The sequence below is a fragment of the Lucilia cuprina genome, chromosome 5, assembly GCF_022045245.1.
Source record: "Lucilia cuprina isolate Lc7/37 chromosome 5, ASM2204524v1, whole genome shotgun sequence".
Lineage (NCBI taxonomy): Eukaryota > Metazoa > Arthropoda > Insecta > Diptera > Calliphoridae > Lucilia > Lucilia cuprina.
The window spans coordinates 65,977,280-65,994,077 of record NC_060953.1 but is presented as its reverse complement, the minus strand read 5'-3'; the positions used below and the strand labels follow the sequence as shown (position 1 = coordinate 65,994,077).

The 16,798-nt window shown below is 30.0% G+C and overlaps 1 protein-coding gene across 2 annotated transcripts in view; it reads left to right on the top strand.

Moving 5' to 3' along the window:
* LOC111676846 (protein bric-a-brac 2) overlaps nucleotides 1-13,932 on the top strand; it is a 55,367-nt gene extending 41,435 nt beyond the window's left edge. For both annotated transcript variants that reach the window (XM_046951106.1, XM_046951107.1), the window contains exons 3-5: nucleotides 12,193-12,253; nucleotides 12,432-12,859; nucleotides 12,985-13,932. In XM_046951106.1, coding sequence (XP_046807062.1) covers nucleotides 12,193-12,253; nucleotides 12,432-12,859; nucleotides 12,985-13,857 — 1,362 coding nt within the window. In that variant the 3' untranslated portion in view covers nucleotides 13,858-13,932. The remainder of the gene's footprint in view (nucleotides 1-12,192; nucleotides 12,254-12,431; nucleotides 12,860-12,984) is intronic.
* The last annotated feature ends 2,866 nt before the right edge of the window (nucleotides 13,933-16,798 follow it).

Sequence of the window (16,798 nt, the reverse complement as noted above, 5' to 3'; positions counted from 1 at the left end):
TCTTCGTTTCGGCCCTGATTTTCAAGATATCTTGACAAAATTTGGAGCAAACGTGTTTATCTCAAGGGTGAAGTCAACTGAAAATTTTTAAAATCGATACATTATTACACCTGTCCTTCATACTATAAATATTATGGTGTAGGGTATTACACGATCGGTAATGACCTACTTGTTAATATACAAATTCATAAGTCAATAGATTACTTTAAAGTCGTGACTATCGACTATTTTACAGATAACTGAGTAGACTAGTCCATAGACAAGTACGAATATTAGTTCATAGTTTCTTCGGTCGGGATTAACACGAGTCATACTCGGCCAAATATTGCCAACACACCGACTGTATTAACCGACATTGTTTTCCTAGAAAAACTATCGCCAACAGTAGAACTATTACAACAACAACAAGTAGTCATTATATACTTGTAATTTTAACTTGTCCACAATACGTTAATAGTTGTCAATTTACTAGTCCACAGACTAGTCGAAAAACTGATTAAGTTATTAGTCGAGAACGTATTGCTTATATATTGATCTCTAATTCACATATCAGTTAAACTAATTTATAAACTAGTAAATAGACTTGATCATTGCCTTATAGGCTAGTCGAAAAACTAGATAGAACTATAATCTTTTGGAAGACAAGTTAATAAGCTCGTCGAAAGATTAAAAAAGTCTTTCTATTTGTGTGAATATGCTGGTAAATAGAATGGTCCATAGACCATAAAATAGTACTTATGTTGTTGAAAAAGGGAAATCCCCCTAAAACCGAAAATGTTTCATATAATATATGAAAATGAGGAAAAACGAAAAAAAAGAAAATAAGTAAAAAAAACGAAAGTAACCCCCACCCAAACACTAGAGCTGGGTTCGCTGCTGTTAATCAGTGAATAGATTAGTCAAAATATTATATAGAATATTATTCTTTTGAAAGACTAGAATAGAAACTAGTCGAACGATTAAGAAAACTATTCTAACGACAATGTGAGGAAATAGACTAGATTATTCCAGTTGAAAAAAACTTTTCAATAAATTAAAACATAAACTTTAAACAGACTAGTCGAATAGCTATTCTTAGACTTGTCGGTGGTCATAATCTATAGACTGATTAAATGACTAGTCGAAAGGACAGTTGAAATACTATTAAATAGAATAGTCAAGAGGCTAATCCAAAGAGCACTTATTAGTGTTGTTCATCGATTTGCTATTAACCCAGTCCATATACTAGTACTTTCTCTAGTCGAAAGTTTCGTCTTTAAAAAAAAAAACAAATCGAAAATATAGTTTATTAAAAAAACTATTCGAAATACAATTAAATGACTCAGTCCATAAACTGATCAATTGAATTTTAATTTTAATTATACTAGTCGTAAGAGTTGTCAATAGTATAGCCTTTATACAATTAGGGCCTTGTGCAAAAACGATTATTAACGAGCTTAATCTATTAGTAGCACAACTTGACGGGTCTGTTTGTTTTAGTTTGGATCGGGAACGTCAATATAGAAAGTTCAGAGAAATTTTGCGCAAATAATATGTTTTCGGTTTCTACCGTTTATTTTAAATTGCTTCGGTACCTTATTAATGATTATTTCTAAGACACTAAGCCGACTCTCACATATCACATGTTAAAAACGTAACATATTAATAAATTCTAATTATATACAATTGAATATTATTAAAAATATAGAAAAAAACTAATAATTACAATTGTATAACAAATGAGGGTATCAAATATAAATTACAAATAATACAACTTAATAAATAATTAAATATTAATATTATAATGACCTATGATATAAAGTCATTGGAGCTTAAATACAAGTTCTTTAACATGACTACATACCCGTATATACGCTTAATTATAACTCTAACCCAAACTGTATTTAAGCTAAAGTTTCTATATTTTTATAGACAAAAGTGCATTAATAAATATTTCTCATACTTTTATACAAAAATAAGGGTAAATATTTAACAATTAGATTAAAATTGTAGAAATAAATAAACTAGGTGCGTATATTTTTTTGTAATGGTTTTAATAATTAGTTTAAACAAATAAAAATATATAAAATGTTACAAATATAAATGTCATTAAAATGTAACTGAATACTAACGTATTTATGAACATACACATACATATGTATGTATGTTCCCAAATAAAAGGGTTGCAAAAAATATTGTTTTAAATGTACATTATTATTCAACGCCCTGCTTTTTTCACTGCAGCTCTAACATTCTCCCCACCCCTCTGCTAGGTTTTCTATTTGTTTGGTATTAAGATGCTTCCTAAATAATTATATTATATTGCTGTTTAAACTTACAATTGTTTTTAGCATTCATTTATTTTATGGTTTAATTAATTTAATTTTATTTGAAACAAGCGCGTCTTTTTTTCACTCTTTCTACTAAAAACTTATAATTGAATTTTCAGGCGTACTTCAAGCAGTCAGAGTTGTAGTCGTCGTCGTCGTCTTTAGCCACATATTTCAACATGCTTGTATGAGACTATTTATAAAGTTGTAGTGGTATACGTTTATAATTTATTTATATAGGTTTGTTTGTTTGTATGTACGTATATTTATTAAATATATTTACATTTATATATTTTAACATAAAGCGCACACGACAAGTGCCTCCAATGTAACAAAACAAAAGTGCAGATATACATTTAAATGTCTGTGTTTAACAGAGCTTAGAAGGTATTAAATCAATCGAAGAAGCAAATGAAAAAGAAAAAAAATCAAAAAAAAAAGATATGCATTGTTACACTAAGAAGAGTCCCCCTCTTTGGGGGAAGTTACTTTGATGCAGAGCCTTGTTAAACATACCCCATTCCCATAGTCTTGTGAATGTGCAGGATGAAAGGTCGGTGTGATAGTGTTCGTATATACATATTTCCGTTTATTCTTCCTTTATTCTTGGCCTATAATGGAGTTTTCTCTGAGTGTAAGTTGCCGAAGTGCTTTACGTTTTCTTAAAGGCTTAATTTTGCGGTGGTCTTTGTTTTTACACACCAGTAGCAAGTTTTGTAAAAGGTTTTGTCGGTCCATGTTGAACAAGAAATCTAACTTACATCCATCGCCCCTATAAAACAGCAAACTTTTCAATCACTCACTCAATCTGGTTATTCGGGTAAGGTAAGGCACGTATACCTCTTCATACATATGGTTACTCCAACAGTCTCATTTCTGTGTGGTGTTTATAGACATGAACATATCCAAAATTATAGACTTTATCAGTCCTTTAACCAACATTCTCTTTCCCCCAATTCAGGCACCATGTGCACCTCGAAGGAGTCTCTCATTAAAAGGGACAAGACAAAGTCCAACTCTGAGGTACCAGTTTTCGTGGTATCAAGTTATGTGGTTCTCTGTTTTGACTCCATGTCAAATCATTCTAAGTTGAGGCCAAGGATAGATACATTTGATTATCAGCAGTTTAAAGTCTCGGCAAACTAGAACTACTAATAGAACGAGATAGCAATAACATCAAGATAGTAACATGCCCCCGATATGTTGGCTTAATCATTTAGATTATGGTTAGGAGAGTACCTCTATCCGGTCTGTTGTTGCCTTCCCCCTCCCCCCACCTCCGGACTACCAAACATTCAACAAAGAGACTGCAAGGGTTCATGTACTTAAGCAAATATATTGTATACAGACCATTACAAAGGGGTGGTAATGAATCATCTCTAGCTCACTCTGTTGTTATAACAGATTACCGAAAGCTTGTGTAGTTAAGGCTGGCGGAACTTTGTTGCACAAAGAACTGCATGTTAACATATTAATAACGATGAACTCCTTGACTGATATACATATATAAATCAGTTTCTATTAAACGTTGCAATTGATTTCAATTTCATACTAATTTCAATTCTTTTAATTAACTGATTTCTATACGTAACTTTAATTTGTACGTTTGTATGTCGGTATGTAAGAATATTAACAAACTTACAAACACCACAAGAGAACACACAGAGGCACACAAACAAAAAGATACACTTATAGATATTTGCTCGGATGAATTCAAACAGAACTTATAAACCAACAAATTCAAACAGACAAACATACATATTTACAAGATAACTATGTATGTATGAATGTATGTATATGTTAGTAAGTTTGTATATACATATAAATAAATATATATAAAATATATTTTAATTGTAATCTACCATTACTCATCGTGCTGTTTTTGTTTTCCATGCCGCTTTTCAATTCAATTCAACCAAGTATTGGAAGGTGAAACATGTGAATGCATGCAAAATACGAGACAACCAAAAAGTGGAGAAGAGATGATTGTAGTGGATAGGAGGAGGAGAAGGAGGTAGATGGTTGAGTTTTTAATAAATGTATGGATAAATGTTTGGTTGGGTGGTGGTATGTTGTTGTTTGTGAGGCTAACAGAATAAATATATTGTGGACTTTTACACACCCCATTCATATAATAATTTATTTAATTAACTTTTTGTTGTTGTTGTTGCCGTTTTTGTTTCTTCTCTGCAAACTACAATTTTCTATAAAATTTATTGATTATTTGGTTGTTGTTGTTGTTGCTGCTGCTGTTATTTTGTTTTCCCTACATACAAAGTATAAAATATACTTATAAATGTTTCTATGTGTGTGTGCCCATTTATATCTATATATGTTCATACATACATATGTTTGTTTGTATGTTCATACATATATTTAACGTAGACAATTTTACTTTTGCAATTTCCTTGTACTTTCTATTACTTTTGTACAACTTTTTGTATAAATGTGCGCGCTTATGTTCGAGAGTGTATGAACAATTTTAGATCGTTATAAACACAAAAAATAAATATAGAACTGAATTTGCCCTTTTCAACTAACTGCAAGACTTCGCTCATACTAGTATTGCAAAAAAAATTTAAATTTTTTTTGTATTTTTTATTAAACTCGCTTTACTCGGCGTCTAATGCAGTTTTAATTTTTTTTACTTTATAGAAAAACTTATATTTTTCTTACTTTTATTAAAATTCACTCAAAAAAATCATGTGTGTATAATTTAACGATTTCTTTTTAATTCTTTTGTCATGACTTGAATTCAGAACTAAAATCCATTTTAGAATGTTATTTTAACTTTAGTTTAAGATATTTCGAAGAATGGAGAAAATAAAACAGAAGTTCAAACTTTAGTTTAAAGTTGTCAGATTGGACTTGTAGATGACATAAGATGGCGTTTACAGTTGTGGCGTTTCAAATATAGCCAAAATGTTTTTTTTATCTCGAAAATGTCATCTCATTAAGAAACTTTTTTTTGTCTATGTAAGTGTTGAAAATTTCAAAATTTTTTTATAGAAACCTTGGACTTGCACTTTTAATTAAGTTAATTTTTCGAGTGAGTTTCTTTTTTCGTAAACTGACTCTTTCTGCAGAAAAGGAAACAAATGCATATTTAATGTCTTATATGTATATATAGAGGAATATATAACACACTTATACATCTGGTATGTAGATGTATGCATAAAAAATATATAACACTTTATTTATAATTCATTTTCGATTTCAATATTTCCGCCATGTTTATACTTTTGATGTTACCTTAGTTAACAATGTAAGTGTAAATAAATATAAATGTGTATACATAATAAAATACACACACACACTTATTAAGAAGTTTATATGTATATATGTATATACACTTATTAAGAAGATTATATGTATATACCCTGTCGAACTTCAGATCAGTATCAAACTAAAAAATTAGTTCTAAAATCCATGAGTAGACCAGGCAAATCCATAGATATTATAACCAAATTTTAATCTTTTTAAAAGTATTGATATTTTACTTTTCAATGCATATGTATGAAATCATTGATAAATCACTCTACTGGTTACCAACATTATTACCTTTTAACTTACTGGGAGGGCAGTTTAGTTTGAATTCAGGTTTTTAGTAGTATCTATATGATACTAATGATTTCGCTAGTGAAAAGTTAAGCAGTGCTAAATTGTGAACGTAAGTAAACGTATTATAGGTTAGTTATATCAACACCTTTAAAACTGCCGGGTAGTGCATGTAAGCATTCATATAGATTTATATATAAGTATAGACTTTTAATACCCATTACACCTTTTATTTGACTCTTGCAAGTAAGAGTATTTATTTATTATTTCTTTTGCTCATACTGGAATGTTCTTAAAGCAGAACTCGTTAAAGTTAGTTCTATAAATGAAATAAAATGCAATAAATTTCAATTTTACATTTAGGAAGACTTGCAGTGAAAAAAGTCTTTCGCCGGAGTCGAAAACTTAAGCCCAAACTAATATAAATAAAGATTAATAAATAGACTTTTTAAAAACATAGTCCTAAACTTGGCATTGATATTTGAATTAAAGTTCCTTTGCCTCAGGTGGAAATGACCACTAATCTCTTATATTAAAATCTTATTATTTTCCACATTTTATTTATTATGTTTATTGCATTTTATAAATTCATGTCTGGAGCCTAGATCAGCTGTCAAAATTTTACCAGCTTACAAAATATTTCGCCAGGCATTAATAAAATATAGAAAAGAAAAAACAACTAATTTCATATTTTAGAGTTTTATTTATTTACTTTCTTTTTAATTCATTCTCTTAGGACACTTACAAGCTGTAATGTTATAAAAATATTATAAAAAAAGAAATATTTTTATGTAATAAAAAAACAAACGAACAGAAGCATGTGTTCATGCAATATAAATACAATAGGTTGATTCCAATTTAGGCAACCAGCCTGAAATTATGATGAAGTCTATACGAAATTTTCTATGGGAATTCAGTCATCAACAACATTAAAACGTTCGAACCTTTGTAGAACTGCTGGGTTAATTTATAGTAAAATTGCAGTAACTTCCAACGTTTAACCGTCTTGTTGGTTCCAAATTGTCTTTCGTTACAAATTTACTCATTGTAAATAAGATTGAAGACTGTCAGTAGTTTTGATCGCTTTAGTGGAGACAATTGTAACGTTAATGTACCCAAGTAATCTAAAGTGTAGTTAGTTTAATAAGAATTAAAGAAAACAAGTTCATTGTTATATATTTATTCTTTTGAACTGATTATCTGACTGTCTCTAGGACTAGCTAGTCACCTGGTTAGTCGGTTGCTAAAGGGTAATTCTAACTGGTAGGTTAAAGATCTAGTTTAAGGATATCTCTAAAAACTGCGGTGTATGTTTATGTTTAAACTTTCCTACCCGTTCGATAAAGATTTAATGCATCCGAAAATTAGTCATTTGTAGTAACAAAAACTTTGGTTGACTCTAATTCGACGTTCGTCACGAATGTACTCTTTGTAAACGAGAGTGAAGACTCTCATAACTTTAGAGTTTGACAAAGAGTCCATGCCTCCGAAAATTATAGTTATTTTCAGTAGGGAGAACTTTGGTTGTCTCTAATTCGGTGTTCGTCATGAATGTACTCTTTGTAAACGAGAGTGAAGACTCTCATTTCTTTAGAGTCAATTTTTTAGGCGAGAGCTTTACTTTAATGTCCCCTATTAATCTATTGAATAGACAACTAAGTAAAAACTTAAGCGCAAAGGTTGGTGAACACGTATTAACTTATTTGAACTACCTTTCCGAATGTTCTTTGTAATCTATGTGAAGACAACCGACTGTCTTCTATGACAGGCAAATGTTAAAATTGTCAGTTACCTATGTTGTTGGGAGGTCAGAGGTAACAGCAGACTTAATCGACTTCTCACTAGCAGTCTTGGCTTTGTCTCAGCATTATTACTCTCCTTTGACCAGCTTGCTCTCGACATCAACCTTGTTAAGATAAGTTATGATTCAGAGTACATACGCCGACGAAACGAAAATCAATTTCCTTAGTAATCTGTTGCTCACGATCTCAGGATGACAAGGCCAGATGACTGCGAATAGATGAAATATTGCTGCATGTATTTGATTATTTAGTCCTTAAACTGTAGCGTTACTACTTTGTTTTTGCTTTCATGATGTTTTTGATATGAGTGTTATTTACAGGAAACACTACCGCTTAATATAAGAAAAACGCATCCAGGATTTGTGTACTGTGTGTTTCGGATTTGTATCTACAGTACCAACCGACACATAACCGCAAATGAAGAAATGGTCATCTTACACATAACCGCTCTTAATATAGAGGATAGGGCTCTAGAAAACTAAAAAATTTACTTCCTTTAATGATATTTTTATATTGCAAAGTTGCAACAAAATTAAACAAATTCTTTATATATTTCAAACTATATCTCAGAGTCCTTCCTAATACATACAACTAGTTCATATATGTGTATGTGTTTCAAGAGACAAATGGGTGGAGTAACTTGGTTTCTAAAAAAAAATAAAATAAATTAAATTGATGTTTGCTTCGTGTCAGAGTGAAATATACTATGTACTTACATTTAGCTAGGCGCTAAACACAAACAAAAAAAGAACTTGACTACTTGACCATTCACATGTAAAAAACGACATTCAGTTAAGGTAAAGGAGAGTGGGCGAGCTGCTTAAGCCTGAATGCATTACTTTTATTTATGCTTACAATGTCCAAAACTAAAGATTACCAACCAACAAACATTAAAAGGTATACATATATGGAAGTCTAGTTTAACTGTTACCCTATGACTGACTAGATTCTAGTAACCATTTTAACAGACTCAAAGCAATATAAAGTCTCAACACTCAAACACTCATGTTTATTACAACATAAGTATAAAAATTTTGTTAAAGTTATAAATGTATTTATATTATGTTGCTCTCTTTTTTTGGAGGTAAAAAAATTGCCCGGCATTTTTTTCGGTTGCAACAGAGGCAACAATCATATTATAAATTGGGTTAGTTACAATAAAACCTTTAGGGTAATAAGGGACATGTGGGGTGTTGAATAAAAATGGAGTGATCAAAACATAAACATGGCAAACTTAAACATATAAAATGTATGAAGTTTTTTATATATATTATCTTACAACTGTGGTCCAAAATGCGAGTATAACAGGGACATAATATTTTGTTCTTTTCACAAAACAAAATATAACATTGATACCACTGTTACTTTTAAATTTAGTTTCTTGCCCAATGATCAAAACGTATGTATGTATGTCTGTCTGTCTGTTTTTTGCCACTAGTGGTAGCACATGGACATGCACATGCATGTTAAGGTAAAGGCCATAAAGTATATGAATAATTGAAGAAGAAATAAAAAAAAAATAGAGAAAAAATAGTCGGAAGTGTTTTTATAGTTTCGTGTTTGTGCAGCAAGTAACGAAAAAAGAAACGCAGCGTCTAAAAACGCCAACAAGAACACAAATAATGGTAATAGCAATAAAATTGCAACAAACTAAAACTAGACAAGGCTACAAAAAATGTTGTTGCCGCTACCTCTCACCATTATTATTAATATTTTTTGATTGCTACTGTTACTGCTACCACCACCACCAACACGAGCAGCAGCAACAGCAATATTACTTGCACTAACAACATCAACAACTTCGTCAACATCATTATTATTATTATCAATGTTGCTTTTCTTTCTTCGTCGTTGTCGTCATCATAATAATTATAATAATCATCATCATCTTTAGCACCACACCAGGCAGTCAGTTAGCAATCCAACCATCCAGACATCAACGCCAACACCATGCACAAATAGTTTACGAGAGTAAATTTATTGCTGTAGAAGGGGGCTTGGCTTGATGACTGCTATTTGAACATGGGTTGGTTGACTGGCTGGCTGGTTGCTTTGCTTGCTGTTGTTGTTGCTAAAACCCAACAGCAGCAAAAGCAACAGTAGCTATAGCTATAACAACAACAACAACATCAACAGCACCAATATTATAACTAAAGATGGCGTTATAGTGTGATGGCATAGATGGTGCTAAAATAAAATTTTAAAATACTTTGTTGATGAATTTTTGCCGACAACATTTTAAAATGTCATGCAGCTGCAATTTAATGTTGGTAGAGTGCATAATATTGTTGCTTTTTATAGTTTCTTTTTTTTTTTCTTTATAACAGGGTCCAATGTTTTAGGAATATAATAAAAAATTTAGTGTTTTTATAGTTTAAGTAGAATTACATTGCGATTGGGGGGTTTAAGTTTCCTGATTTTGAAATTATGTATTTTGCTTTTATTAGAATACAATTTAACTCGGTAAAAGTGACGTTTTATCCTCTCACAATTAATGAATTATTGTTTGAAGGAAAGCTTACTTTAAAAAGAAAACACATCATAAGCTTTATAAAGTAGTTTTTCGAAAGTTTTTTTTTTCATAAAAAATAAATCTTTTGAAAGTTGGCTTAAAATTGAGAGTTTTTGGATAGTTTTTTTAAGTAGAGATTTTAGTTTTCTGCAAAGCTTTCTTTAATAAGAGAGTCCAGCAAAAGTTTTGCTTAAATCTGGAATTTATAGGCAGTTTTATACAAAAAAAGCTCTTAAAATGACCAAAAGCTTTCTTTAAGTGGAAATTTTAGTTTTATTTTAATATTTAAACTCCTTATGTCTTTAAATTGAAAAACTAAAAAAAAACTTAAAAAATGTGTTCAAAGTTTTCTTTACACTCTCCACTTTATCAAGAGCTTTTCATCAATAGATAGCTTAAATTTGGGAATAAATAGTGAGTCTTTAGTAGAAGGAATTCATCAAACATTTACTTTAAAAAACAAATTTCGAGCGAAAGTTTTCATTAAATAAAGATTTCACTGAAAGCTATTCTAAGTAAAAAAAATGTTTTATTTAAATTATTATTTTACTAAAATTTGTTTTTTTCAAGAAAAAAAATCATGAAATGCATTTTAAAATAGCAATTTCACTAAAAGTTTTTCTTTGCGTGAAAAAGCTTTCAGAGAAGCTTCGATCGATAGTTTTCATTAAATAAAGATTTCACTGAAAGCTTTTTTAAATAAAAAATTTTGGTTTATTTAAATAATTAATTTTCTAAAATTTGTTTTTTTACAAAAAAAAAAAAATCATCAATGTTTTTTAAAATAGTGATTTCACTAAAAGTTTTTCTTTTAGTTTTAGTGAATTTTTCCAAAGCTTTCTTAAAAGAGAAAATTTTTTTACATGAATAAAGCTTTCATAGAAGCTTTTTTAAAAATAATAAATTACTTGAAGGCTTTTCTTAAATTAGCTATATAATTCAATGAAAGCTTTTTTCTGTATAAAAATTGTCTTTATAAAGAATCATCGAAGGTTTTCTTTAAATAGATTTATTTTTTTTAATATATCCAGTATTTTCTTTAAATTAAGATTTTATAGAAAGTTTTCTTTTAATCGAAAGTGTTTTTTAAGATATTTAATTGAACACTTTCTTTAATATAGAATTTCACAAAATATTTTCTCTATGTATAGAAATAACTATTTTCTTAAAAAAAAATTCGATGAAAGTTTTTTAAGCTTTTTTTATAAGAGTTCTTTTAATGATGTCTTCCAATAAAAAATTTATCAAATTAGAATTTTTGAGTCGAATTTTTCTTCTCAAGGATATTTGATGAAAAGTTTTACTTTAAATAGAGATATTCATGAAAAGCTTTCTTTAAATAGAGAAATTCCTCAAGTTTTTTTTAATAGAGATTTCATTAAAAGCTTCCTTTACTTTGAATAACAATAAAAGCTTTCTTTCATAAATATTTTATAAAAAGTTTTTTTTTTTTAAATATAGAAAATTCATCGTGACTTGTCCTTGAATAGCGATTTGATTAAAAGTTTACTTTAGCTTAAATGTTAATAAAATAATTAACTGAAAGCTTTCTTTAGATAGAGAAATACTTTCAAAGTTTTATGCAACAAATTTAAAGCTTTCTTTAACAACAAGTTTTTTAAATCGCAATTTTATTGAATTTATTACCATGATTCTACTCGCAATGAACTTGCTCACGAATGAACTATAATACAGCAATCTGTATAACTTTAACGCGAAATAAAGGTTTTTGTTTCAATAATTTTAATTTCAAAAAATTTCCTCTTAAGAAATCTCTTTATACCACAATTTTACATAAAAATTATTTACAACAACACTATTTATAGTTTAATATTAAATGTAAATTTACATTTTGTAAAAAACATTTCTAAAAAGAGTTAATGTTTAAAATGTACATATGTTTGTATTTTTGTATATTTCATAGGTTTATATTTATATATATGCTTTACAGTTTATTTAAATGAAGACATTTATTTAATGCAACTAAATTTTTCTTTATTGTTTTTTGCAGGCAAAAATGATTGAAAGCGGACATCCTTGGATGGGTGGTGCCTCAACCTCATCGGTAACCGGTAAGTGTCTTAATTTGCATTTGTCTTTATAAAGTTTAAAAGAAAAAAAACAAAAGTTATAACAAACCAGTAAACTTGTTTGTATAACTGTGATTGACTTTCTTATCCTTTATGGTATTTTTTCTAAACGTTTCTCTTCAATTTCCGTTTCCTTTTTTGTTTTACTTTACCACAACAGACAGCTATCAATATCAATTGCAGTCCATGTGGCAGAAATGTTGGAATACTAATCAGCAAAATCTGGTGCAACAATTGAGATTTCGTGAGCGCGGACCATTAAAATCGTGGCGTCCCGAAGCTATGGCAGAAGCCATTTTCAGTGTATTAAAGGAGGGGTTATCTTTGTCACAGGCCGCTAGAAAATTTGATATTCCATATCCGACATTTGTTTTGTATGCAAATCGTGTGCATAATATGTTGGGTCCTTCGTTAGATGGTGGTTCGGATCCCAGACCTAAGGCTAGAGGGAGACCGCAGCGTATATTGTTGGGCATGTGGCCGGAAGATTTAATACGTTCGGTTATAAAAGCGGTGGTGTTTAGGGATTATCGTGAAATAAAGGATGAAATGGGCGGTTTGCCGTTTGCCAATGGACAACCACATGTGGTAGGTGGAAGTTTTTGTTATTTGTTGTATATTTTTTTAGGAATTAAGGAAGTTACAGACATAAAATAGAGTGAAAATAAAACTAAAGGAACTTGTTTTTGTTTTTATTACTTTTTTTATTCTAGGCCATATTTGGCTCTTCGCCTGGAGGTTCGGCTAGTGTTTCTAATGGTTTCCATAATGCTGCCAAACTAGCTGCACAAAGCTCTGGCATGGCTCAAGAGTCCACCAGTCCCCTTTCTACCATGACTGAAAACTTAAGGCGTCAAATAATGTCACAACAACAACAGTCTCCCATATCACAATCGATGAACATGTATAAATCGCCTTCGTATGTACAACGTTCCGAAATCGAAGAACAAATATCTGGTGTAAGTTCTAAACAACATGCTGATCGTCGTGGTTCAGAAAATTTACCAGATCTTAGTGCTTTGGGTCTTATGGGTTTACCTGGACTAAATGTTATACCCACTGGAGGTTCACGCAACACTCAAATGCACTCCAATACAGCAGCAGCATTTTCAAGAGAACGCGAACGTGAACGCGAGCGTGAAAGAGATCGTGAACGAGAAAGAGAACGCGATAGGACTCGTGATAGAGAACGTGAAAGAGAACGAGAACGGGAGCGCGAAAGAGAACGGCAATATAGCAATCAATCACGCGGCTCAGCAGCGGGAGACTCACAAAAATCCACAGGCTCTGCTTCTCCCTATTCCCAAATGAAAATGAAAGAACATCCCAACTATGCCTACAACAAAAGATTTCTAGATAGTTTACCACCCGGCATAGATTTCGAGGCCATAGCTAATGGTTTACTGCAGAAATCCACCAACAAAAGTCCGCGTTTTGAAGATTTTTTCCAAGGTCAAGATATGAATGATCTAATGACAGGCCCCGAGTCAGCAAGTGCCGGTGCACATTTTCCACCGCAACGAGAAACAAATCTTATGAAAATCAAATTGGAACATCAACCCACAGAGCTGCAACATGAGGATTGATTCAACACAAAGGAGCTGTAAACGAAGGACTTTTGTAATCATCATTTTATAGGATGATTGGAAAGAAAAAACAAATATGAATTAGAAAAAAAAATTAAATGTTTTTCAAACATTATGACTGCTATTTATCCCCAACGTTGGTAGGTTAAGTTCAGTTTAAAATAAACCTATATATAGAATATAAACTATATAATATACAGACACATACAACCACTACTCCTAAACACACCTACACAGGTTTTAAACTTAGAATTATTTGTATATGTAATTTTTTTTTTAATTTCAAACATGATCCTTAACTATTCCTTTAATTTTATAAAAAAAAAAGAATCGAAAAAAGCAAAACTGATTTGTTTTTTATCGATAAAAATAGTTTGAAAATCCATTTAAGGGATTTAAACAAGCAATTCAGAAATTGTGACAAATTCAAAGCAACTTTTCGGCCTTAATGATGACATTTACACAATGTAAAAAAAAGAAAGAAAATATTCCAAGTTCATGTATTCATTTAAAACATAAAACACATTTTATAAAAAAAAACACTATATAACTACTAATTTAAGTTTATCTATATAAAAAACTGATACTTTAACTTTCTTTAGTATTTCCAATATTTACAATCCCCCCTCCCCTCTTCCTCTCTAAATGAGTCTAGAGATTTTATTAAGTAGTTTTATGTATAACTTTAGTTATTTTTTTCTTTTAATGTAAATAGACATTGTACAAATTGTAGCTGTAAGATTTATTTAGGTCCATTTAAGTTTAAGCATACATTTTATAAAATATTAAAACACTTAAAAATGCATACTTTAACACACAGATACTTCCTCCTCTTCACCCACCCCCAACCCCTAACTTATGCAATGCATTGTAAAACAATAAATATTTTACCAACACACATAAGCTCCCTTCCCCTTACTACCTCCCCCCACACACACACACACACAAGTACTTTTAATTGAAAAAAATATAATTGATATACGAGTAAAACAACATATTTTTTAAAAAAAGGAGACAAAAATATTAAATAAAAAAATTAATTATTAAATAAAGAAAAAAATATTATAATGGCAAATAAATTATTTTGTTTATTAAAAAGTAAAAAAAGAAATAAATACAAAAAAAAAACCTTCATTAGTATTATACGATTAAAAGATAATGAAAACTTTAATTCATAATTATTATGTGAAGAAAAATATAATTAAAGAAAAAAAAAACAAAATAAAAACATTTCAAATGTGAATAAAACTTTTCAGTTAAATATCTGATACAAAAAAATCTGATCTTTTAGTTTTATATTTATAAAATGGATTGTAAATGAACGTAAGTATGTTGATCACTTTTAAAAAATTGTGGTTATATTTTGATCAAATTTTATAAACCTTTTAAAAAATAAAAGGGAGTAAATTTATTACACTCTTGGGCCGGGCAGTGTCAGAAGGAGCATAATTTGTTTAAAAGCACAGCTTTTAATGATGATCTCATCAAAACATAGGTTTTTACAGTATAAATGTATCATGTTTTTATATCAATTTTTTATACCGACCCATCAGGAAGATGGGGGTATATTGATTTTGTTATTGTATTATTGACTTATTGGTCATAGACCCACAAAATATATTCTGGCACCTTAGTAAACTCTAAAGACAATCTAGTCATGTCTGTCCGTTCGTCCGAACGGAAAGAGCTAGAGAGTTGAAATATTCAACAATTTTTCCTAATTGGTCCACATTTTCGTATAGCCCTCATACAAGCGGCCTCCGGATAAATGTTTTAACGATCATAACTGTCTTAAATATGATAGTAATGAAATTCGGAATAAATAAGTTTTATACGAGTCTAGCTCTAAAATTTAGCACAAGCAAGTTGCAAACGAGTCAAAATACATCTAAAAAATTGTAAAGGGATCAATCCACAATTTACTTCACTCTCTATATAAGGGCCCCTCAGAAAAGAACTAATACTAGTTAAGAACTTTATTATTTAATTTTCAAACGATCTTAATGAATCTTAAGAAAATATATATAATAGCGTTGCTACTTGTAGAAAGATAGATAGATAGATAGATAGATAGATAGATAGATAGATAGATAGATAGATAGATAGATAGATAGATAGATAGATAGATAGATAGATAGATAGATAGATAGATAGATAGATAGGTAGATAGTTAGTTAGTTAGTTAGTTAGTTAGTAAATTACGTAGACAGGTAGGTTGTTAGTTAGTTACTAACTAGTTAGTTACAATCTCGCTGTTCGCAATAAGAAGGGTAAAGTTTTTCCAGTTCCAAATATTTACGAGATTTTACGAAATTAAAAGAATATGAATTATGTATTTGTTAAATATTCAAAAAATAATATACAAACAAGTATGAATTTATAGTCGAACATTGCCTACCATATGATACCCTACACCAGTCAGTATTTTAAAATTTAGATTTTTTTTAAATAAAGCATTTAATTTGTTTTATTGTGAAATAATTTTACTTATTGTTGACAAAAAAGAGAGATTTTCTACAAGAGGGCTTATAGAGGAGAAGGGGTAAATATGGGCCTATCCTTATAAATTTTGGTAGATGAATTTACTTCTACTTCAAAGTCATCGTTTTATAAGTAATTATAAGTTAATTTTGACCTTTAAATCATTTTCTGAAGGGGAGTCTGTATGGGGGCTAGGGTCAAATGAGGCCCGATCACAATAAAAATTAGTATTGTCATTTATTGTTCTATAAAACTAATTGTTGCTGATTTTTGTTGACATTATAAAACATTTAACGTAATTATGAGCCTATAGGCCCGATTCGGGGGGTACGGTTGTATAGGAGAAATAATGTACCGATTTCAACCATTTTCAATAGTGATCGTCCTTGAACCAAAAAAATAGTATGTGCCAATTTTATCAAATTATCTTGAAAATTGCGCACAAGGTTAACATGGACAC